This window comes from Berghia stephanieae, chromosome 8, assembly GCF_034508935.2.
Source record: "Berghia stephanieae isolate SIO BIC M18660-M18661 chromosome 8, UCSD_Bste_1.3, whole genome shotgun sequence".
Lineage (NCBI taxonomy): Eukaryota > Metazoa > Mollusca > Gastropoda > Nudibranchia > Aeolidiidae > Berghia > Berghia stephanieae.
Genome location: NC_088367.1, coordinates 9,475,497 through 9,498,823, shown reverse-complemented (window position 1 = coordinate 9,498,823; position 23,327 = coordinate 9,475,497). Strand labels below are relative to the sequence as shown.

At 36.1% G+C, this 23,327-nt stretch overlaps 1 protein-coding gene and 1 long non-coding RNA gene across 2 annotated transcripts; both read right to left on the bottom strand.

The window, feature by feature from the left end:
* Window positions 1-2,837: 2,837 nt before the first annotated feature.
* LOC144978138 (uncharacterized) lies at window positions 2,838-13,611 on the bottom strand. The gene is made up of 6 exons (XR_013646469.1): window positions 13,489-13,611; window positions 12,921-12,951; window positions 11,505-11,623; window positions 10,450-10,536; window positions 6,034-6,128; window positions 2,838-3,160 (listed from the first exon to the last, which is right to left on the bottom strand). It is a non-coding gene; the product is annotated as an uncharacterized LOC144978138 (long non-coding RNA).
* Window positions 13,612-14,093: 482 nt separating this feature from the next.
* LOC144977962 (DNA repair protein XRCC4-like) lies at window positions 14,094-21,323 on the bottom strand. Its single transcript, XM_078923371.1, has 6 exons — window positions 21,118-21,323; window positions 20,100-20,274; window positions 19,246-19,436; window positions 18,268-18,432; window positions 16,869-16,925; window positions 14,094-14,114 (listed from the first exon to the last, which is right to left on the bottom strand). Exons 2-6 carry the CDS (start codon window positions 20,248-20,250, stop codon window positions 14,094-14,096), a joined length of 585 nt encoding a protein of 194 aa, XP_078779497.1. The 5' UTR covers window positions 20,251-20,274; window positions 21,118-21,323.
* Window positions 21,324-23,327: the final 2,004 nt, after the last annotated feature.

Sequence of the window (23,327 nt, the reverse complement as noted above, 5' to 3'; positions counted from 1 at the left end):
AACACCCTGTATATATATATATATATATATATATATATATATATATATATATATATATATATATATATATATATATATATATATATATATATATATATATATATATATATATATATATATATATATATATATATATATATATATATATATATATATGTATATATATATGACCACCACAGTAAAAAATGACATAATGATTGTTGATAGAATTGAATTCGGCCATTGCAAAATGCTTCCAATTCTAATTCTAATTCTAGCAAGAAAAAACAAAAGTGGCCAATGAGATCAGTTTTCATTTGAAATTAACGAATCCAATATTGACCTCGGAATCGAATGAAAATTCAGGTTAAGAAAATCTGTGAAATGATGATCTTGCATTAAAAGGTTGAATAAATCTAATAAGAGTTTTACACAAAAAACAGCTTCCTTGTTTTTCCTATTTCTTTCTTTTTATTTTTACTTATTTATTTTCGTGTACTTAATGGTATGAAAAATATCGAACATCTGTTTGTTGTTTTTAAGGGTTTTAAGGCGATTGCAAAACATTTAGGTTATATCAGCGCCAGCAAAAAGGAAGAAAATGGGATAGTAAAAAGTTCTAGAATCACAATTAAAGCACCCAAGAGAAAGTAAGACATGGGGGAACTGGGAACAAATAGGGATCAGATGTAGATTCCAAGAGCATACCACCAAGAGATCACCTATACGTCTCATCCGGACAAAAGCACAAAATCCACCATAGAGGAATACACTCAAATGCTTACCTTATACATTTAAAATAACAAATATAATAATACATAACAGAGAGATGATTTACAAGGAAAAAAATATCATCTCCCAAAACAATAAATATGCATTTGCCTGTTTCCCTCCCAGCCAGGACAAAACCAAGTAATCTCATTCCAAGACAAAGACAGAAAGCATGTTGGAAAACAGATATAAGGGGATAGAAGACACAGTATGTACCCCTCTGCCCACTATGGGAGGTCAGGAACCCCACCCAGCATATCGAACATCTAACCTTATTCAGACCTGCCAACCCTTCACACTTCAACGGTGGAATCAGAACATTAGAAAGCAGGAATTTGAGACAAAATATAGTCATTTCCTACATTTCCAATGGATTCTTCCCTATCAAAATGACCACTGTCTTTGTCAAACAGAACTGAATAAAAGTACTTAGTTTGAGATCACCTTAACGTCTCATCCAGACACGAGCATAGGTCCCCACTAAAAGAAATACACTCAACTGTTTATAAATCATATATAATATGTAAATAAAACAAAGTACATACAGTGCATAATAGAGAGATGATTTACGATTACAAGACAAAAAAATATCATCTCCCAAAACTAACTATACATTTGACTATTTCCCTCCCAGCTAGGGTATCCAAGACAAAGACAGAAGAAAAAAAAACAGATATAGGGGGATAGAAGACACAGTAAGTACCTCCCTGCCCACTATGAGAGGTCAGGAACCCCACCCATCAAAGAAACGGTTTGCCTTGACTGCCCAAGTAGAGGAAGACAGATTTTTGGGATGTTTTCTTTCCTTGTACAGTTCACTCCGCTTAATTGCACACGCCGCTTATGCGCTACACATTCCTGAAAAACAGAATTGTTTTGAATATAATCACTCTGCTTAATCACACACTAACTCTGCTTAATCAATACACCTTGATTGGAGTGACAACCAACAGCCTTATGAAATCAACGATGCTGTTCCAGTTCCACACAACTTTTTGGCCAAAGCATTCGATCAATTCGTAACAATGGACAACAATATACCATACCCATCAGCGGTGAACTGACATCTCAGGAACCACTGGACTCTGTTCGGCCACACAAAAGACAATGCCTAGATAAGGAAGATGAAGATGAGTCATTGGAATATCACATACACACCATCCCTGACAAACACTGAAAAACTTGACCTTGACAGATGATCTACGCTGGGGAGATTGGAGACAAAGGTTTACAAACAGCTTGCACAGGATAGAAAGCAATACTTGGCAATTGGATTCAATAGTCTGATGTCACGTCGCCCAGCAATGGCGGCCATCTTGGTTCTAAACAAAGAAAATATGTACTTTTTATTCTTCATGCTGGCTAGAACTTTTCATATGTCTTGTGATCAGAATGTGTAAAAGTCAAAACATGATCAGATTTATAATGTTTTTCTCCTCTGGATACCCTTTTATGCTCGTCGAAGAAATGTTTCATAAGGGTGTCCGCCATTGTTCCGAAAGTTTAGAGCCAGTTACTAAGTTACCATGCGTCATTACGAGGGAAGTGACGTCATGACTGTTGAAGCGTATTACTGTTCTAACAAACAATAATGTCACATTTTGTTGATGATAAAACATGAAAAGATTTTTTTTTTTTTATAAGAAGAAAAAAAAAGAGAAAAACCCCAAATAAATAAATAACTTTAAAAAAAACAAGATTCTAATAATATAAGATTATCCCGAGAATGTGACAGACCCAAGCGCGGAATGGCACATGAAAACTGGTGCTTAGATGCTATTTTTAGCTTTTCTGCTTAATCGACACACTAATCCTACATTAACTTGAACTCCCGAGGGTGTGCGATCAAGCGGAGTCGACTCTATCTTTCTTTCTTGCTTTGCCTGGCAACGTTTCATACTTTCTTGTTCAGATCTTTATCTTACACATCGGCCTGTTCCCTAATTTCTTTATTAAAGCCACAGGCAGGGGTGACTCTCATTCTAGCCACACTAATAAATCTCCATATTTAATTGAAGGTTATAGGAAAGACACAGACAGTTAAAATCTACACAATCTATTACACAAAGAATATACACATACATAACTATGAATTAAATTGATTTATTTATTCTATTTTTAAAAAGTACTGGAATTGAATAATAATCTATGATTGGAATTGTCATGAAATATGATACAAATAGACAACAACTCAAAATAAAAGACATTAAAATCACACGGAAAAATCTTATAAACATACGATAGAAAATTCTATGATATAAAAATTTGAAAAAGCATTTTAACATGAAATGAGTCATTCAACTTAACTATTAGCTGCCAGAGTGAAAAACTCCATGTTGAAGTCATGTTTTGTTTGTTGCTTTGTTGCTTTAGGTCTCTTTCAACACAATTGAGGTTATATGAGAGACCGCTGAAACAAAAAAACAAGCAATCTAACAAAAATAGTACAAATGTCAATCAAAATCATAACCTAAAGATATCATAAGCTAAATTATAAATAACCAAGAACAAACAGGCAGAGGATTTACAGGAAAAAAAATATCCCCTGTCAAAAATACAATCACAAACCAAAGAAGCAGGATAGGCTAGTAAAGAGAAGAAGAAACGACATCACTATCGGATCGTACACCCATGCGAACATCATAGGTATATGATTCAAGGGTGATGCTCCCATCCAACCACCCGCGTTGAAGTCATGAAAATATGCATATGGCACAAGCAGAGCTCATCTCACTTCCATTGTATCAGTATTTCTTAAAACTTGAACTTTTATATAGCGCAATATCAACTAAACATGCTCAAAGCACTTTTACAAAGGGTCCCTGACCAACTAACATGTAGAACGAAACATGACGCCTGTTAGGTGATATTACAATTTTTTTTCCAACAGAGACAATGCTGTTAACGGCCAGGTACTCATTTTGCACCCAAGTACAGAGACGGAATGAAAGTAAAGAGCCTTTTCCAAGGACTCCACTATATGTCATTCAGACCAAAGCTCGAACCCAGGACCTTCCGATCCAAAAGCTAGTGTCATACCACTAGACCACATAAGATTTCCTTCAGAGCCATTCGGCCCATGGAGCCGGAGTTTATCCTGGTTTCTATAGCGCGAAACGGACAATAGCAATTGCTTGCTATCCTTAGGGTAGGACGCTAGTCTATCACAAAGTACACAGTAAGTACATCCCTGCCGACTTTGGGAGGTCAGGAACCCCACCCAGATAATATCAATCATGATATTGATGATAATAATAGGACACAACCCTATAAATCGCAAAACCCCAGCAATGCTTTGCTTTATACATAGTAAAGTATAAGAGATGAATGTTTTATGAGCAAAAATGCATACTTCTCTGCATAGCATGAAAGAGAAAATGATTCACTATCAGTGTACATAGTTTGAGATCACCTAAACGTCTCATCCAGACACAAGCACAGGATCCAACTAAGATGAATACACTCAAACGCTATAGATAGTTATATATTTAAAACAAAAAATATAACAGTACAATAACAAAGAGATGATTTAAAAGGAAAACAATTATCATCTCCCAAAACTATAACTAAACATTTGACTGTTTCCCTAACAGTCAAGGACTCTAGAAAGGGTGTGGACAAAACCAAGTAATCCCATTCTGAGACAAAGACAGAAAACAGATATGGGGAGATAGAAGACACAGCAAGTGACCTCCTACCCACCATGGGAGGTCAAAGACCCCAACCAACCCCATACTTGAAGACACAGTGTCTATTTGCGTAGTAGGTATCTAAGAATTCATGGTTTTGTTTGTTTGCTTTTAAGGGTTTTACGGCGCATGCAAAACATTAAGGTCTTATCAGTGCCAATAAAAAGGAAGAAAATGGGAAAGTAAAAAGTTCTAGAATTACAATTACTGCACCCAAGAAAAGGTAAGACAAAGGGGAATTGGCTCAAACAGGGAACAGATGTAGATTCCAAGAGCACACTATCAGTGTACCTAGTTTGAGATCACCTAAAAGTCTCATCCAGACACAAGTACAGGTCCCTACTAAGAGGAATACACTCAAATGTTTACATATCATATATAATACATAAACAAAACATAGGACAGTGAATAACAGAGAGATGATTTACAAGGAAATAAATATCATCTCTCAAAACTAACTATACCCTTGACTGTTTCCCTCCCAGCCAGGGCCAGGACAAAACCAAGTAATCTCATTCCAAGACAAAGACAGAAAGCTAGTTGGAAAACAGATGTAGGGGGATAGAAGACACAGCAAGTACCTCCCTGCTGCCCACTATGGGAGGTCAGGAATCCCACCCAGAATTCATGGTTTTAATAATAAGACTGCCGTCTTAATGACAAAGACTGTATGTTTGCTTGGAATAAGAGGCCACATACGGTCTTTTTCCTTAAGATGGCAGAAGAGGTGTGGGATCAATATGAAGGACATTTTTTCAAAATGTAATTTATCTAATGTATGTAGGAAATAACTTAATTACCTATAGCAAAATATGAAGATATCAAGGAATCCAACCGACGTCTGATAAACCCAAATTGTTATGATCACATTGTTGTTGTAATGGAAATACTCTCACAAAATAGTCTCCATTACACCAATGTTAAATCAAGCCCATCATTGCATTTGGTTATCAGACTTGCTAATAAATATGTGCACCCAGAATCCACCCCGTTACCAAAGAGGGAAGATATGAGTGCATGACATAATCAGTCGGAAGGTGAAAATTTTACATTTGAATTTTTGTTTTTTTTTCCATTTTCTGAAAGAATATGCTCCCCAGAGCATTTTAATCTATATTTGAAGTAAATCGGGTGATTTTTCATGAAGTTATGGTCAGATGTATGAGAAAGGTATCCAGCAACTTTTCTCAAATTTCATACTTTTTCAACTTGAATAGCTGTAAAAAATGTTTAGAAGTGAAATTAAGCTTTGATATTTCCTGAAGTTGTACAAAAAGGGTTGATTTTATCATTTATGACAAGAACTCATTTTGGATAAAAATTTACCTTCTAACTAATCTTGGCAATATCTCAGTTCAAATCTTTTCACCATCCGACTGATTATATCATTCACTGTAACACCCGATTTACTTCAAATAAAGATTAAAATGCTCTGGGGAGTATATTCTTTCAGAAAATGAAAAAGAATACAATTCCAAAATGTTCACCTTCTTACTGATTATGTCATGCACTGACACCTATCATTCACTGTAACATATGTATTTTTTTTTCTTTTGTTGGCCGCTATGCTACATATTTGACACACTTGACACACGTCACATCTGGTTAAGAAGGTCTTCGGTGTTGACGGAATCCTTGGAACTGCCTGACCCACTCTTGCGTAGACTGGATTTCCGTACACTGCTTGGTCTGAAAAGATGAAGATAAAAAAACTTTATTGATACTAATTAAGAGGGTTGTCATCCTTCTGTTTGCCATTTTGGTTGTAGATTTGTAAACATTTGAGTGTATTCCTCTTAGCGGGATCTTGTGCTGATGTCTGGGTGAAACTTTTAGGTGATCTCAAACCAAGTACTTTGATAGTGTTACTGTTGGTGAGATGGTAATTTCATTAGTAAATAAATTGGCTTACAAAAACAAAATTATTGTGAATCAAATACTGCTGTCTAAAGGAAAAGCAACGTTTTCTACTCAGCTTTGTGGCTTAGTGGTAAAAGTATTCAATCTTTGACTTGTATGTCTCTGGTTTGAATCCCCACTGTGGGTGGCACTTAATTGGGTTGAAAAGGCTCCTTACTCACATTCACTCGCCATACTCAGGTGTTAAATGAGTACCTGTTTGTCTCAACTTACATGTTAAATGTTGTCGCTGTTGGCTTGGGAAGCCTTAAAATGTGTTTTGAGAGCATTACCTTGAAGTATTGATAAAAGTTCATATTAACTGAGAAACATGAAAAATACTTTACATTGAGTAAAAAACGTGGGTTTCGTCAGTGGAAAACATAACTAGCATAAATGATTTGCTAACATGTCTTTGACACGTGATGAATGTTGTTATAAATAGAAAAATGAATCAAGATATCTTGAAAATCAGGGTATTGAGATACCCTGTCAGATATGTATATATATGTCAGACACGGGTTGATAGTATGACAAAGATTAAGATTTCATTTATAATCAATAGTCATATGAATGATTGATGAATTGTTAATCTACACTGTTATAAATCATAAACATTATCTCTCAAAAAATGTTCTAAAAAATATGAAGTTAGTTCTAGTATTAATTATAAAGAGAGACAAATTCAGAAAGTCATTTGTTAGTTTTTAAATCATGCAATGGTTAATACAAGAAAAGAAAAAAAAAATAGAATCTGTAACACAGTCAAAAGGTGGTTAAGCAAAAAAAACAACAACAAAAATGAATACTAATTGTTTGTTCTATGACAACGAATCTCAATGAAAGATTTGTAACATGCATTTTCACAGGTCTCCTAACGGATAAATAAAAAGACAAATAAAACACCATATCCATGCTCAATTTTTTAACCTTTTTATTTTTTGTTGTTGTTTTGTTTTGTTTTTGTATTTTTTGTTGTTTGTTTTTTGGTATTGGGTTCTTTTTGTTGTTGTTTGTTTGTTGTTTTTTTGGGGGTTTTTTCTGGTTTTCTTTTTTAATACAGGATTTCAGAAAAATGGGGCAAAAGTCGCATAACTTAGTTGATCTATCTGAATGAAATGAATTGTTTATAGGATATGACTTTGTTAAACTGATAACCTAAAATATCTCTTAACATATTGATGAGAAAGGGAGGCCTGAGATTTATAAAAAACAAAAATCAATATACTAAACTTAATTTAAAAATTACTACAGTGAGGGGTTTTTAAAAAAAATTCTATACATTATACTTAGTCAACAAGAAACACGAAAACTTCTTGAACAAAATTAGATAAGAAAATATACCTGTCATAAAAGTAAGAAACTATGAGGAAAGGAAAAATAAGTAAATGAAGAAATGGTTTTGTTAAAACAACATAGAAAGGTTTTAAAAATCATTTAAATTTTGCTTGGGTGATTGATTAGATTTCTTGACAATTGAAAAATGATAAAATACACAAAAAAAGTTAGAGATTAAACGCAATCAGAGATTTAAATCATAATGAGATGATCAATAAATGAATTAGTATGCATGATTAAGTTTGTTTGGTTGGTTTTAAGGGTTTTACGGCGCTTGCAACACATTAAGGTCATATCAGTGCCAGTAAAAAGGAAGAAAATGGGATAGTAAAAAGTTCTATAATTACAATTAAAGCATCCAAGAATAAGAAAGACAAAGGGGAATTGGTTCAAATAGACAACGGATGTAGATTCCCTCAGTTTGGGATCACCTAAATTCTCATCCAGACACAAGAACATGTCCCCACTAAGAGGAATACACTCAAATGTGTACAAATCATATATAATACATAAACAAAACATAATACAGTGCATAACAGAGAAATGATTTACAAGGAAAAAAATATCATCTCCCAAAACTAACTGACATTTGACTGTTTCCCTCCCAGCCAGGGTATCCGGCCAGGGCCAGGACAAAACCAAGTAATCTCATTCCAAGACAAAGACAGAAAGCACGTTGGAAAACAGACATAGGGGGATAGAAGACACAGTGTGTACCTCACTGCCCACTATGGGAGGTCAGGAACCCCACCCAGATGCATGATTATAAATCAAATATATCTTCAAGAAACCACAAGGTTGTATTAAATTGCTTCTTTCATTATATATAAAATGATCAATCTCTTATGCATATGATATATTACAGTAAAAACCAGTTAAGTTGAACCAAAATTTAAAAGACAGAATTTCAGTTAAGGTACATTTTTGTTTTGTTTGTTTGTTTTTAAGGGTTTTACGGCGCTTGCAACACATTTAGGTTATATCAGCGCCAGTAAAAAGGAAGAAAATGAGATAGTAAAAAGTTCTAGAATTACAATTAAAGCACCCAAGAAAAAGTAAGACAAAGGGGAACTGAGAACAAATAGGGATCAGATGTAGATTCCAAGAGCATACCACCAATGTACTTAGTTTGAAATCACCTACAAGTCTCATCCAGACACAAGCACAAAATCCAACAAAGAGGAACACACTCAAATGCTTACATTATACATTCAAAATAAAAATAATAATACATAACAGAGAGATGATTTACAAGGAAAAAAATATCATCTCCCAAAACAATAACTATGCATTTGACTGTTTCCCTCCCAGCTAGGACTCCGGCCAGAGCCAGGACAAAACCAAGAAATCTCATTCCGAGACAAAGACAGAAAGCATGTTGGATAACAGATATAAGGGGATAGAAGACACAGTTTGTACCTCCCTGCCCGCTATGGGAGGTCAGGATCCCCACCCAGAGGGATGTCCTTACATTTTTGTTTAATTAAGTTTGGTGACTAAAATGAATAATAAGAGCAAGTATATATCTGTGTACACAAGAACAATGAAAGTAGGTAGACCTTTAAGATCTGAACAAGTGTGTATGAAAGGTGCCAGACAAATCAAGAAAGAAAAATACAAAAAAAAAAAGAACAAAAAAAAAAAAAAATCCCAAAAAGTCAGTCTACCTCAGACCTTCAGACCCCCAGTTGAGGTTGACTGATTTTTTGGGTTTTATTTTTGGGTTTTTGGGGATTTAAAAAAAAATTTTCTTTCTTGCTTTGTCTGGCACCTGTCATACAAATTTGTTCAAATCTTTATCTTACACCGGTGCCTGCTCCCTAGTTTCTCGAAGTAGTCCTTCAGAGCCATGAGACTCCTGGAGCCAGAAAGTCCTTCAGAGCCATGAGACTCCTGGAGTCAGAAAGTCCTTCAGAGCCATGAGACTCCAGGAGCCAGAAAGTCCTTCAGAGCCATGAGACTCCTGGAGTCAGAAAGTCCTTCAGAGCCATGAGACTCCTGGAGCCAGAAAGTCCTTCAGAGCCATGAGGCTCCTGGAGCCAGAAAGTCCTTCAGAGCCATGAGACTCCTGGAGTCAGAAAGTCCTTCAGAGCCATGAGACTCCTGGGAGCCAGAAAGTCCTTCAGAGCCATGAGACTCCTGGAGTCAGAAAGTCCTTCAGAGCCATGAGACTCCTGGAGTCAGAAAGTCCTTCAGAGCCATGAGACTCCTGGAGTCAGAAAGTCCTTCAGAGCCATGAGACTCCTGGAGCCAGAAAGTCCTTCAGAGCCATGAGGCTCCTGGAGCCAGAGTTTATCACAGTTTCTGTACCAATAAATCTACACTAGCAACTGCTTACCAACACTCAAATAGGACATTTCATCATAAATTTTCTCATATTTGAGTATATTTTGGACAAAAGTCCTTATGAAAATATGCAATTTCCTATTGGTTGTCAAGTCTGGAAAGAAAACTATTCTTTTAAGTCCTTCAGAGTCATTTGGAGCCCATGGAGCCGGGGTTCACCCCAGTTTCTATAGCATGAAACGGACAATAGCAATTGCATGCTATCCTTTGGACAGGAAGCTAGCCTATCGCAAAGTACTTTCCACCAAATCTAACAGACTCAGCTACCCATTCACTGCTGGGTGGACAGGGGGGGGGGGGTCAGAAAAAATCTTGACTGCACCGGGATCGATCTTGGTCCCTTTGCGTGTAAAGCGAGTGTTCTACCAACTGAGCTATAGGGCTAGAGAGCAAACTATACTGTTAGATTTTCCTAAATGTACAATACCTGTCTAGCAAGGATGGAGATGCTGTTACTTTGGGCAGGATTGGTTTGGTGATGGAGGGCTTTTTTGCAGGAACTTTCCGTCTAGCTCTGTGGACAATTTTTATAAAATCGTATGTAGTGAATTCTTAAAAGTAATAAACACAAAAAAATTGTTTCAAAAGAAAAGAAAAATTGAGCATTTATAAAGCACAATATCCACTAAACGTGCTCAAAGTGCTTTACAAGGGGTCCATGGCCAACAGCAACCCTTAACATGTAGCATGGGACAAGACGCCTCTTAGGCGATATTACAATTATTTTTCGGACCAAACAGCTCAGTTAACAGCCAGGTACTCATTTTACACCTGAGTACTGTGAAAGAATGTGAGTAAATAGCCTTTTCCAAGGATTCAACTATGCGTCGAGCGAGGCTTGAACCCAGGACCTTCCGATCCAAAAATGAGTGTCATACCACTAGACCACATAGCCACACTATGAATATAAAAATAGGGACTTATCCGTACCAGCGACCGCCTGAGCTCTAGCCCTTCCGTCTTGATAAAAATAGGGAAAATTTGTCTCTAGGGTCTATTCCAAGGGAAGACTGGAATAACCCAGGCGTCAGCCGCTTAGCAGTGCCACAAATCGAGCTAGGGCAAGACGACTTGCTCAAGGCCACACAGAGCAGCGACGGGTGATCGAACTGGTACCTTTTTGGCTACGAAGCAAAGACCGTACCACTGAGCCACGATTCATATAATAGCTTGAAAAATGGTTTAAAAGCAGGACATCCCAAGATCCTTATGATTTTCTTTAACAGAAAGGACAAGCTGAACATTTCTTTTGGCCTCAAACTTCGGGGACAGGGGGGGGGAGTTGTTTTTTTTTAGTAATGTATTTAAGTTTTCAAATGTTTTTTGTTGTTGGCTGAAGAAGGGTTTTGAGCCCGAAAAGTTCTGAGTTTTTTTTTATATTTTGTTCTTTTTTAAAATTCAATTTTGTTCATAATAACATTGACAATCCTCTTTCAAGACTATAAACTTTAATACATTTATTCTATGTGAAACCAAAAGTACCTTCTAGCGACGGGTGCCGCCGATGTGTTATCCTCCCCATCCCCCAAATTAATGGAACTTTCCGGACTGGCCGCTTTTATCACGGATGCTCGCATTCGTTTCGGTGTCGTCTCCTCATCCTTGGAAAATCAAATCAATCCAACTGAATCAATTAACTGAAGAACTTTTACAGCAAAAATGAATGTATTTTTAAAACTGAAAATAATAATCAGTGATGATAATAGCAAATTATTTAAAAAAAGACGAAAATTTTTCAGTCTATCGATCAAACACAAGCAAAGTGTAAAAATAACAGGAGCATAGTTTCGTATTATGTAATATATTACTACTAGTGTAAATCCATTCTTATCATTAGACATATATTTACTTTTTGTAAAGATTAAATGAATTGTCCTTTCCACATAACATTTTAAAGGCCTACAATATTATTCAAATACAAAAAGACCAGAAAGTGTTGTTTTGTTTTGATTTTGATTTTTACTTTATGTACTCAAATCGACCAAAAAACGTGTAAAATATTTGGTTCACCTTTAAATCTATAATATTGAGCTTTATATAGCACAATATCCACTAAATGTGCTCAAAGCGCTTTACAAGGGGTCCCTGGTCAACAGCAACATTTAACATGTAGGACGGGACATGACGCCTGTTAGACGATATTACAATTTCTCGGACAAAGACAACGCTGTTAACTGCCAGGTACTCATTTTACACCTGAGTTCGGTGAGAGAATGAGAGTAAATAGCCTTTTCCAAGGACTCAACTATGCCCCGAGCGCAAGGCTCAAACCCAGGACCTTCCGATCCGAAAGCGAGTGTCATACCACTAGACCACATAGCCGCACAAAACATTTCCTGCAATTTCTGTCCATTTATTTATTTAAATGTCTTAAGTAGTCCTTTAGAGCCTTAAGGCCCATGGAGCTGGAGTTTCTCCCGGTTTCTTTAGCATGAAACGGACAATCACAATTGCTTGCTGCCCTTTGGATAGGACGTTAGTCTACCACAAAGTATTTTCCAACAGACCCAGCTGCCCAATCACTGCTGGGTGGACAGGAGGGAAGGGTCAGAAAAAAATCTCGACGGCATTAACAAGTATACTTTACAAATCATTTTCCATTTCGATAATTTTGCATTTTAAGGTTTGACAGCACTTGCGACGCATTTAATTTAGGTCATTTCAGCACCAGTAAAAATGTAGAAAATGGGAGATTTAAATGTTCTAGATTTACAGTTGAAAGAACATGAGGAAATATAAATATTGATATCATGAATTGAGACAAAGACAAAATATGGATCAAAATATAATTATTTGTGAAGAGAAGTAAAAAAATGTCAAACGTGAACAACTATTTGACATAAGACTACAAAGGAAAAATCCTTAAAAATAAAAATTATTTGTGATGCAAAATCTCACCTCTTCATCTGTATCTACAGTATATGAAGCACTGTGAAATAAAAATTTTAAAAAGCATAAGAAATAGAAGGAACAAAACAAAATTCACATCACTCAGCTCTTTTTCTTTTTGTTTTCAGCCAACTATTTTTATGATTAGTTTTCACTAAATTCTGTCAATCAGACTATAATAAACGTTCAAGGATACACATAGTTTTGTGTGTTGGAAGAATTGAGCTTTGAGCTTTTATATATAGTGCAATATCCACTAAATGTGCTCAAAGCGCTTTACAAGGGGTCCCTGGCCAACAAAAACATTTAACATTTAGGACGGGACATGACGCCTGTTAGGCGATGTTATAATTTTTTCGGACAGAGACAACGCTGTTAACGGCCAGGTACTCATTTTACACCTGAGTGAGGTGAGAGAATGTGAGTAAAGAGCCTTCTCCAAGGACTCAACGAGCGAGGCTCAAACCCAGTACCTTCCGATCCGAAATCGAGTGTCATACCACAAGACCACATAGCCGCACAAAAGAATAGTTATGGATTTTTTTTTTTTAATAAAGAAAAATATAAAAAAGGTTACCTGTCATTTACACTGTTGGATGTAGTAAGTTGGCTATTCTTTTTATAATTACTGAGTGGTTTGTTATTGGAGTTATCTGTCTTGGATGTCGATGGACCGGGATCAGGCGGGCTGTACCGAGCTGCAACTGGAAAACGTTTTTTAACAATTTTAAAATCAGGAATAAATTCATTTTTTTTCTAGAGCATTCAAAATCCATTTCAAATTTTTGTTTATTTAAAGTTTTTAAAAGGCTATATATAAATCTATTTATTTTTTTTTTGTAATTGAAATGAGAGCAGAGAGAGAGGGGGGGGAGGGATAGGGAGGGAAAGAGAGGGAAGGGAGGGAGAGAAAGAGAGGGGGGGGGGAGGGAGAGAAAAAGAGAGAGAGAGAGGAGGGATGGAGGAAGAGAGAGAGAGAGAGAGAGAGAGAGAGAGAGAGAAAGAGAGTGAGTGAGAGAGAAAGAGAGAGAAAGAGAGAGTGAGAGAGAGAGAGAGAGAGAGAGAGAGAGAGAGAGAGAGAGAGAGAGATTTAATTTTCTTGAGAAATATACATTTGATAGGAGACAGTAACTTAAATATACAATCCCACTTGTTGTCTCTCGAGTTCCAAATCTTTTCTTTTTATGTTAAAATAGCGACAAACTGAGAAAAAGAAAAAAGAAAGAAGAAAATCTTATTTTAACGACGACACGGACTTTGATTTGATAAAATTGAACCATTGGCGCTTTATGTACCACCAAGGAACCAAGAGGATAGGTAAGTGAAAAAGTAAGTAAGTATAAGTTAGAGAAGATGAGTAAGTAAGTAAGTAAGTATGTATGTATGTATGAAAGTTGGTAAGTAAGTATGTAAGTAAGTAAGTAAGTATGTAAGTAAGTAAGTAAGTATGTAAGTAAGTAAGTAAGTAAGTAAGTAAGTAAGTATGTAAGTAAGTATGTAAGTAAGTAAGTAAGTATGTAAGTAAGTAAGTAAGTAAGTAAGTAAGTAAGTAAGTAAGTAAGTAAGTAAGTAAGTATGTATGTCAGTAAGTATGTAAGTAAGTAAGTAAGTAAGTAAGTAAGTAAGTAAGTAAGTAAGTAAGTAAGTAAGTATGTATGTCAGTAAGTATGTCAGTAAGTAAGTAAGTAAGTAAGTAAGTAAGTAAGTAAGTAATAGTAAGTAAGTAAGTAAAGTAGTAAGTAAGTAAGTAAGTAAGTAAGTAAGTAGTAAGTAAGTAAGTAAGTAAGTAAAAGTAAGTAGTGTAAGTAAGTAAGTAAGTAAGTAAGTAATGTAATGTACAGTAAGTATGTAAGTAAGTAATGTAAGTAAAGTAAGTAAGTAAGTAAGTAAGTAAGTAAGTAAGTAATGTAATGTAGTAAGTATGTCAGTAAGTATGTCAGTAAGTAAGTAAGTAAGTAAGTAAGTAAGTAAGTAAGTAAGTAAGTAAGTAAGTAAGTAAGTAAGTAAGTAAGTATGTCAGTAAGTAAGTAAGTAAGTAAGTAAGTAAGTAAGTAAGTAAGTATGTAAGTAAGTAAGTAAGTAAGTAAGTAAGTAAGTAAGTAAGTAAGTAAGTAAGTAAGTAAGTAAGTAAGTAAGTAAGTAAGTAAGTAAGTAAGTAAGTAAGTAAGTAAGTAAGTAAGTAAATAAGTAAGTAAGTAAGTAAGTAAGTAAGTAATCAATTGGTCAGTTTTAACTATACATGGATTACACTACATTAAAAGCAGGTGGGTTTCGTTTTTTGGGGGGTTTTTTAGGACAAAATTACTTGCACGTCCTGTTAAAAATATATTTGATATTTTCTATTTAGAGATTATTCAATTATAAAAGAAAAAAAAATTATGCCTTTTGTGCCACGATATCATAAGACATCGTCGCCTAAGCATTCCACGAAGGAATATAGATAACTCATCAAACAAGATGTCTGATGTCAACAGGAATCACCCATGTTGTCCAAGTGAGCAAATTGGGGTTAATAATCTTGCTCAAGGAAAAAAAACGAAAGTGCCTGAAGCGGGACTCGAACCCGGATCATCCGGATCACAGTGCAATGCCTTAACCACTCGGCCACTTCGCCCCCCCCCATTCAATTATAAGGCCTAACATGAAATACTAACAGTATGTGATGACCAAAACTTGCCTTTAAAAGTGAGTAACGGTGATGAAACTGAGTAATCGCCTTGACAAAACTAGGTTCTCATTTCTCATTCATCTTTAGAGTTTTATTCATCGTATTTTGTTGACACAGGGGAAAACCCGAAACATCCACATCATCTGTCCTCGTAAATGATGTTGAGGCTGAAGCTCTTATTCAATTTTATTATTGTTATTTATTTCTTAGAGATTCAGAGAGCAACATTTGCATTTTACACACTTTTCTTTAAAAAATGAGAGAAATTGAACACGTGAGTTTTGAAAAACTCAGTAGCAAAGTAAAAAGTAGTACTTCAGAGCCTTTAGACCCATATCAACCGGAGTTTATCCCAGTTTCTATAGCGTGAAATGGGCAATAGCAATTGCTTGCTACCCTTGGTATAAGACGTTAGTCTATCACAAAGTACTTACCACCAGATCTAACAGACCCAGCTACCCATTTACTGCCGGGTGGACAAGGGAGTGTCGGAAAAAATATTGACTGAACCTGGGATCGATCTTGGTCCCTTGTAGCGAATGCTCTACCAACTGAGCTATTGGGACCCCCTTGAAAAATTGACTTGCCATCTCAGAGCGGGATAATAGACACTTTATAATGAAAGGGGGATAATCCAAAATGACAGCAACTCCTCCTCAACCTAACACCTCCTTCTTCCTCTTCTTCTTGTGCAGTTATGTTGTCTAGTGGTATGACACGCGCCTTCAACTCGGAAGGTCCTTGGTTCGAGTCCCGAGCAGCGCATAGTTTGAGTCTTTGGAGAAGGCTCTTTACTCAGATTCTCTCACCATATTCAGGTGTAAAATGAGTACCTGGTCGTTAACTGACGCCCTATCTAAAGGATAGTTGCAACTCTGAAAAGGCTTTAATTCATTCTCTCTGTTTCATTTACTCACTCCTTCACACACACATGCACACACACACACACTCACACACATACAAACAAACAAACAAACGTTCTTCTTCTTCTCTCAGATCACTCTAATTCCGTCTCTCTCCGGAAAAAAAAAATTCTAATAGCAGCCTTACGGGCGTCATGTCTCATCCTTCATATTAAGGATTGCTGTTGGCTAAGGACTCCTTGTAAATGCTTTGAAAACGTTTAATAGATATTGTGCTTTATAAAAGCTCAACTTGTATTTTCACACACATATTATATAAATATAAGACTAGCTCTCCAACTTAGAGGTGTATACTTGACACTATCAATATTAAAAGCAACTAAATGAAACGACATGTGAATTCTCTATGACTACAAACCCACTGACCTTGGAGTAGAGATCCGATTCCACTTCTGATTTAGCAGCTACACATTTGTCAAGTCGCTGTTGTAGAAATGGGAATATTGTTAAAATCATTGTCATTATTATTATTATTGTGATTATTATTTTTAATAATAATAATACTAATAATAATAATAATAATAATAATAATAATAATAATAATAATAATATTAATAATAATAATAATATAATAATAATAATAATAATAATAATAATAATAATAATAATAATAATAATAATAATAAAATTTTCTTGTTGTTGTTGTTGTTGTTGTTATTATTATTATTATAATTATTATCACTACTACTACTACTACTACTACTACTACTACTACTACTACTACTACTACTACTACTACTACTACTACTACTACTACTACTACTACTACTACTACTACTACTACTACTACTACTACTAATACTACCACTACTACTAATGCTATTACTACTACTACCACTACTACTACTACTACTACTACTACTACTACTACTACTACTACTACTACTACTACTACTACTACCACTACTACTACTACTACCTACTGCATAATTTTAAGGATATTATTTTCATCAATATATTTATAACCATAAAAAAAAAACCATTCTTTTCATTAAAAAAAAAAATGGGTAGAGGTTATTTTCATCCTTTGCATCAATATGTTTGCATATATTCACACAGTTACTAGCAGGTATAAAAACGAAAATGAACAGATCAGAAACTGCAATGAGATAAGCTTCTGGAGAAGATTGAATCTCAAGATAGTCGCTGATCTCTTTAGGAGAGCAATAGAAAACAATATAAAAATTCTGACCAAAGTTGGGTGGGGGTTTTTTTAGCTGTCTTTTTTGGAGTGAAATCGGCCCTGTTACCTCTAGGGTTAACATAGTGGAAATCTGTTAAAGGGCTTAAATTCAGGACCTATACCTAATTAAGGCCTTTGCGTTCATATATGTTATAGTGAGTGACATAAATGGGTCGGATGGTGAAAAGGTTTGAACTGAGATATTGCCATGTTTAGTTAGGTCAATTTTTTATAAAAAATGAGTTCTTGTCGTCATAAATGATTAAATCAACCCTTTTTTTACATCTTCGGGAAATATCAAAGCTTAATTTCACTTCTAAATATTCTTTACAGCTAGTCAAGTTGAAAAAGTATGAAATTTGAGAAAAGTTGCTTGATACTTTTCCCATACATCTGATCATAATTTCATGAAAAATTACCCGATTTTCTTTAAATAAAGATTAAAATGCTCTGGGGTGCATATTCTTTCAGAAAATGCAAAAAAAAAAAAATGGGCACATCCAAAATTGTCACCTTCCAACTGATTATGTTATGCAATGACACCCATGTATAAACAAAGAAATTATATAACAACAAAATCACCTTAATGGCACTATTCCTATCACGGGCAAGTCTTTCATTGTCTGCCTCCAAGTTCCCCATCTGTTTCTTCAGAGATGAAATGATTGACACGCACTGACTCAGCACACTGACGAGTGAATTGGACGGGCTGTTTTGTTTATCCAGGTTGATGTGGCCCATTTTATACTGGAAGAATTAATTCATGGAATAATATTAGAAAATGCAAAATGGGTAGCTGGGTCTGAGTAAATTTGGTGGAAAGTACTTTGTGATAGACTGACGTCCTATCCAAAGGATGGGCTGTTTTGTTTATCCAGGATGATATGGCCCATTTCATACTGGAAGAATTAATTCATAATATTAGAAAATGCAAAATGGGTAGCTGAGTCTGAGTAGATTTGGGGGAAAGTACTTTGTGATTCGACTGACGTCCCATCCAAAGGATATTTGCAATTGCTATTGTCTTGTTTCACGCTATAGAAATCATTCCATAAATTACAGCTATTTATTCAATTGTTTCATCAGTCTATTAGCATTGCATGTTTACCCACCCTCAATAAGATAAGAAAAGATAAGATAAAAAAAAGATAAGATAAGATAAGAAAAGATAAGATGATATAAGAAAAGAAATGTACATTGAGTATTGCCATAGACTAATGCATTTCTGAAAATAATTAAGCTAATAAATAATAAGAAGGAAATACAATGACATAGAAGTAAACCAACAAAAAGCTTAACAAAATTAAAACACATAATAAAATATCTCATACCTCCCAACTTCTCTCTCTCTGTCTCTCTCTCTCTCTCTCTCTCTCTCTCTCTCTCTCTCTCTCTGTTTCATTTATTCACGCCTTCACACACACACACACACACACACTCACACACGTTCTTCTTCTTCTTTTCTGATATCACCCTAAATCCCTACCTTATTATTCTCTCTATAATAATCTTGAAATATAAAGGAAAAATATTATACAGATTCTGATACGCTCGACTTACTTTGATGTCCTCAGATGCAATGGATTTCTTCCACACCAGCTGCATCTTATCTGAGGGCAAGGCTTTCAAGTCGTATTCAAACGTAACGTCTTGGATGCCTTCACGTGTCAGAGCTGACACAGACTGGGCCACAAACATACCAAACTCCATTTTTAACCGATTACTCAATTTATCCAAGTCATCCTCAGTTACTGCGGAATCAATTTTTAAAAATAAAAAAAATATAAAATAATAATTGAATTCTCATTATCGCCAGAAGACTCAAAATTAAAAAAATTAGTCGATAAAATAGGAAAAAAAAAATAGAGCATTTATATTTTATTTAAATGAGAGTAAATATCATTAACATTAAATCAAATCAAAGAAGAGAGAATGACAACATAAAAATAAAGAAGGAAACAATTTTTGTTTAAAAGAAAAAAAAAAGACTAATCAAACTACTTGATAAAATTTGTAGACAGAAAAATAAACAACAGCTAATAGCTACCAGTCAGATGGTACGATAAATCTAATTCTATTCTTTTATTTAAAATCATAATGACTCTTTAATTTAATTTATTTAATTAGTTGTATGACACTCGCTTTTGGATTCGAAAGGTCTGAGTTCGAGCCTCGCTCGGTGCATCCTTGGAAGAGGCTCTTTACTCACATTCTCTCACCGTACTCAAGTGTAAAATGAGTACATGGCCGTCAACAGCGTTGTCTCTGTCCGGAAAAAAATTGTAAATCGCCTGACAGGCGTCGTGTCTCATTCTATATATGTTACGTGTTGCTGTTGATCAGGGACCCCTTGTAAAGCGCTTTGAGAACATTTAGTGGATATTGCGCTATATAAAAGCTCAATTTAAACTCACACTGTCCCTTCCACACGTCTTCCCCGTCAGTGAGAACGAGTCTGAAGCCAGATTTTCCATCATCTAGAAGAGTAGTTTGTATGTAGACAGTCTTGGTCGACGCCCCCTGTGCCACTTCCAGCTCTGCCAAGGTAACTCTTTCCTCAAACATTTTGGCAATGATGTGTTCAACAAACTACATGAATTTTTAAAAATAATAAGGTAAAAAAATAATAAAACACATTAAGACCTGTGCATAAAATAATTATTGCAGAAGTAGATAGAAACAGTAGTAGCAGCAGCAACAGTATCAAAGGTTTTGTAGTGTTACTAAGCAGTGTGAAAAGTAGTACAGTGGTCGAAACATGAAGTGAGTGGAAAAGTGCCAGAAGACAAAATAGGGAATAAAAATTTTGCGGCGATGGGGGCTCGAACCCATTACCCGACTACACTACTGTAGTTCTATCAGTATAAAATATAAATATAAAGTGTTCTATTTTTTAGTTTCAGCCATTTAAAAATGGGCCGATTTAATATCGTCACCACAGATTTTCAGGCCTGAGTCACTTCTTCGACTTCTTGGGTTAAATACTTTACCAACACTAACACCGGTTGGGAGCACGCAAATTGTACTACAGTATCCCTAACATCGGTTGGTAATTGGCAAATTTTACTAGATAGATATCCCAAACACAAGTTGGGAATTAATAACACTAACACAAAACTGACTTGTGGAGTTCACAGTGCCATTTAATTAATAAGAAAGCATTTCGTCTCATTTTGAACCTCCTTAGAAATTTCTCTGACAGGGATGGCCTTTACTCGAAAACAAAAACAAAACAAGCAAACAAACAAAAACAAACAACGCTACCTCTGCAGTGTAGGCTTGACGTCTAACACTAACACTACCTGAACTCAGAGCCAAGCCAAGAAAACCAACACTAACACTAACAACTCTATGATCCCGACACGAACTAGATGGGCCTAGTAGTTATAAGCGAATAGCAGGGAGCATCTACAATCAAATCTACTTACGTACTTTCAATGTGCATTCACTACCAAGATATGTCTTAAAGCTTGGGCTTGATCAAATAGGAGGATTGTTGAGTGTTGAGGATAAATTGGCTTTGGTTTCACTGCACATATTTTTCTACTTGCATTTTTTAGATAGTATTTGTACCTCCATTAAGAAAAGAGTTCCTAATAACAATGGGTGCTAGTCAATACTAGTACTCATCATCATATCTTGTCGCGCCAGTGAGTCAGCCAGTCCCGGGCAGTCTGGTTGCATTCCCTCAGGTCAGCATTGGTGCAGTGAGGTCCCAGCGAGCATTCGGACAGGATGTGGTCCATGGTCTGTCTTGGGTGACCGCATGGGCATTCAGTGCCCGGTGAGATTTTCCATTTAAAGAGGTTGGTGGCGGTGTTTCCCACCTTTGCTCTAGCTCTGTTCAACGCCACCCATTCTTTTCTCTTGAGGTCTGTGCCTTCTGGGAGCTTTTCTGTTGGGGGCTGGAGGGCATCGTTTGCTGTCTTGTCCCATTCTACCCATTTGTCCAGGCGGAAGAATGCTGAGTGGCCTGGGTGAAGGCTCTCTACTGTGAGGAAGCTTTTTCTTGATTTGAGCCTGCTTTTGAGGCAATTGTGGTCATGAAGGGGGTGTCTCTGGTCCATTTCCTAGTACTCAATACTTACTAATTACCTCTTGAGCAAAATAATACAATAAATGACGTTTCGGTCCTTGGCCTTCTCGGGTAACAGACAAAAGACGGGGAAAAAATTATGAGTAATCAAATTAACAGGGAAGAATATAGCATTTTATATGGAGAGATATGAAGACAGGAATAATATAGCATAGACAGGGCAATCAGTGAGCAGCTGATTGAATTTGAAGAATATTGAGTTTAGATTCGTTTTTTTTTTTTGTTTTTTTTTTTTTTTGTTCTTTAAAAAAAAGAGAGAGAGAGAGAGAGGGGGGAGAGAGAGAGAGAGAGAGAGAAAAGAGAGAGAGAGAGAGAGAGGGAGAGAGAGAGAGAGAGAGAGAGAGAGAGAGAATGGAACCCGCAGAGACTACATGCACATATTTATAGGTCTGGTAGCCGAACACAAGTTTAAGGGCTTGTTTTAACATTGTTGTAATGAAGAATAGTTTGCGTTGGTTTGAGACTATTACCATTAAACAACGATACCATATCAATCTTGACCTGCAACTCTCGCTGTTTAGAGGTAGCTTACGTCTCTACCGATAAATCAACTCTTTTGTTCATCTCCCTTTTCTTTTCTCTCTCTCTCTCTCACACACACACACACACTCTCTCTCTCTCTCTCTCTCTCTCTCTCTCTCTCTCTCTCTCTCTCTCTTAAGACCAAATCACTTATTTCTTCCAGGGCCGTGACTTTGTTCTGCATTCCCGTTGGCGTTGTGAGACGAGGCCTAGGTCATCTCTCTTTTTGAGAATGGTCATTGTTGGAGTTGCCATATGCTGTCGTTGTCATCCAGTCCAATACCACAAGAAATAGAAGTGGGGACAGCGAACAGCCTTGCCAAACTCCTGAGCGAGGTAATATCAAAATCCTCTGATCCAACCAGTATTGATGACTTGGCAGGAGAACCCGCCATAAAGTCGTTTGATGATGTTTTTGCCAAACTAGATTTTAAGTGTATTAATATTTTTATTGCGTTTGTCCTTGACTAAAGAAGATTTTTATGCTTGGAACGTTCCGCGTTTTGTATTTAGTTCTTTTTCGAAGCTATTAATATTAATTTTTGTTCGTTCATTTTTACAGTCCACAGCTTCTAGCAGTTTAGTATCACACTGAAAAGCTTTGCTTGGAAGGTGCCTGCGAAGGCAATAAATAGAGCACGGAAGCAACGGAGAAGGTAGTCTCGGGACATCGCAGAGTGGATAGGGACAAAACCCACTGAGGCAGGACGCAATGAAAACCAGAAAGAAGCTCCGTCGGCCTGTTTGGGAGAGTATGTTCAACAGTGATCTGCCTTGAAGAAGAAAAAGAAGAAGAGAGTACTTGATTGTCAATCAATAAAGAGTTTTCCTACAGAGCAGTATTGTAAATGCTGCCTAGTATCAATTAGTGCCCATCTCTAGTTCTTCTACTTTTCCCTTCCTTCCTGTAATCCAGAAAGAGGCAATGTAAATAGTAGTGCTGGGTCGAGTTTGAAACGATCAAAACGAGCGGGTTTTCGATCGAGTCCTCTAAATTCGAGTCGGTTTCGAGCGGGTTTCGAGT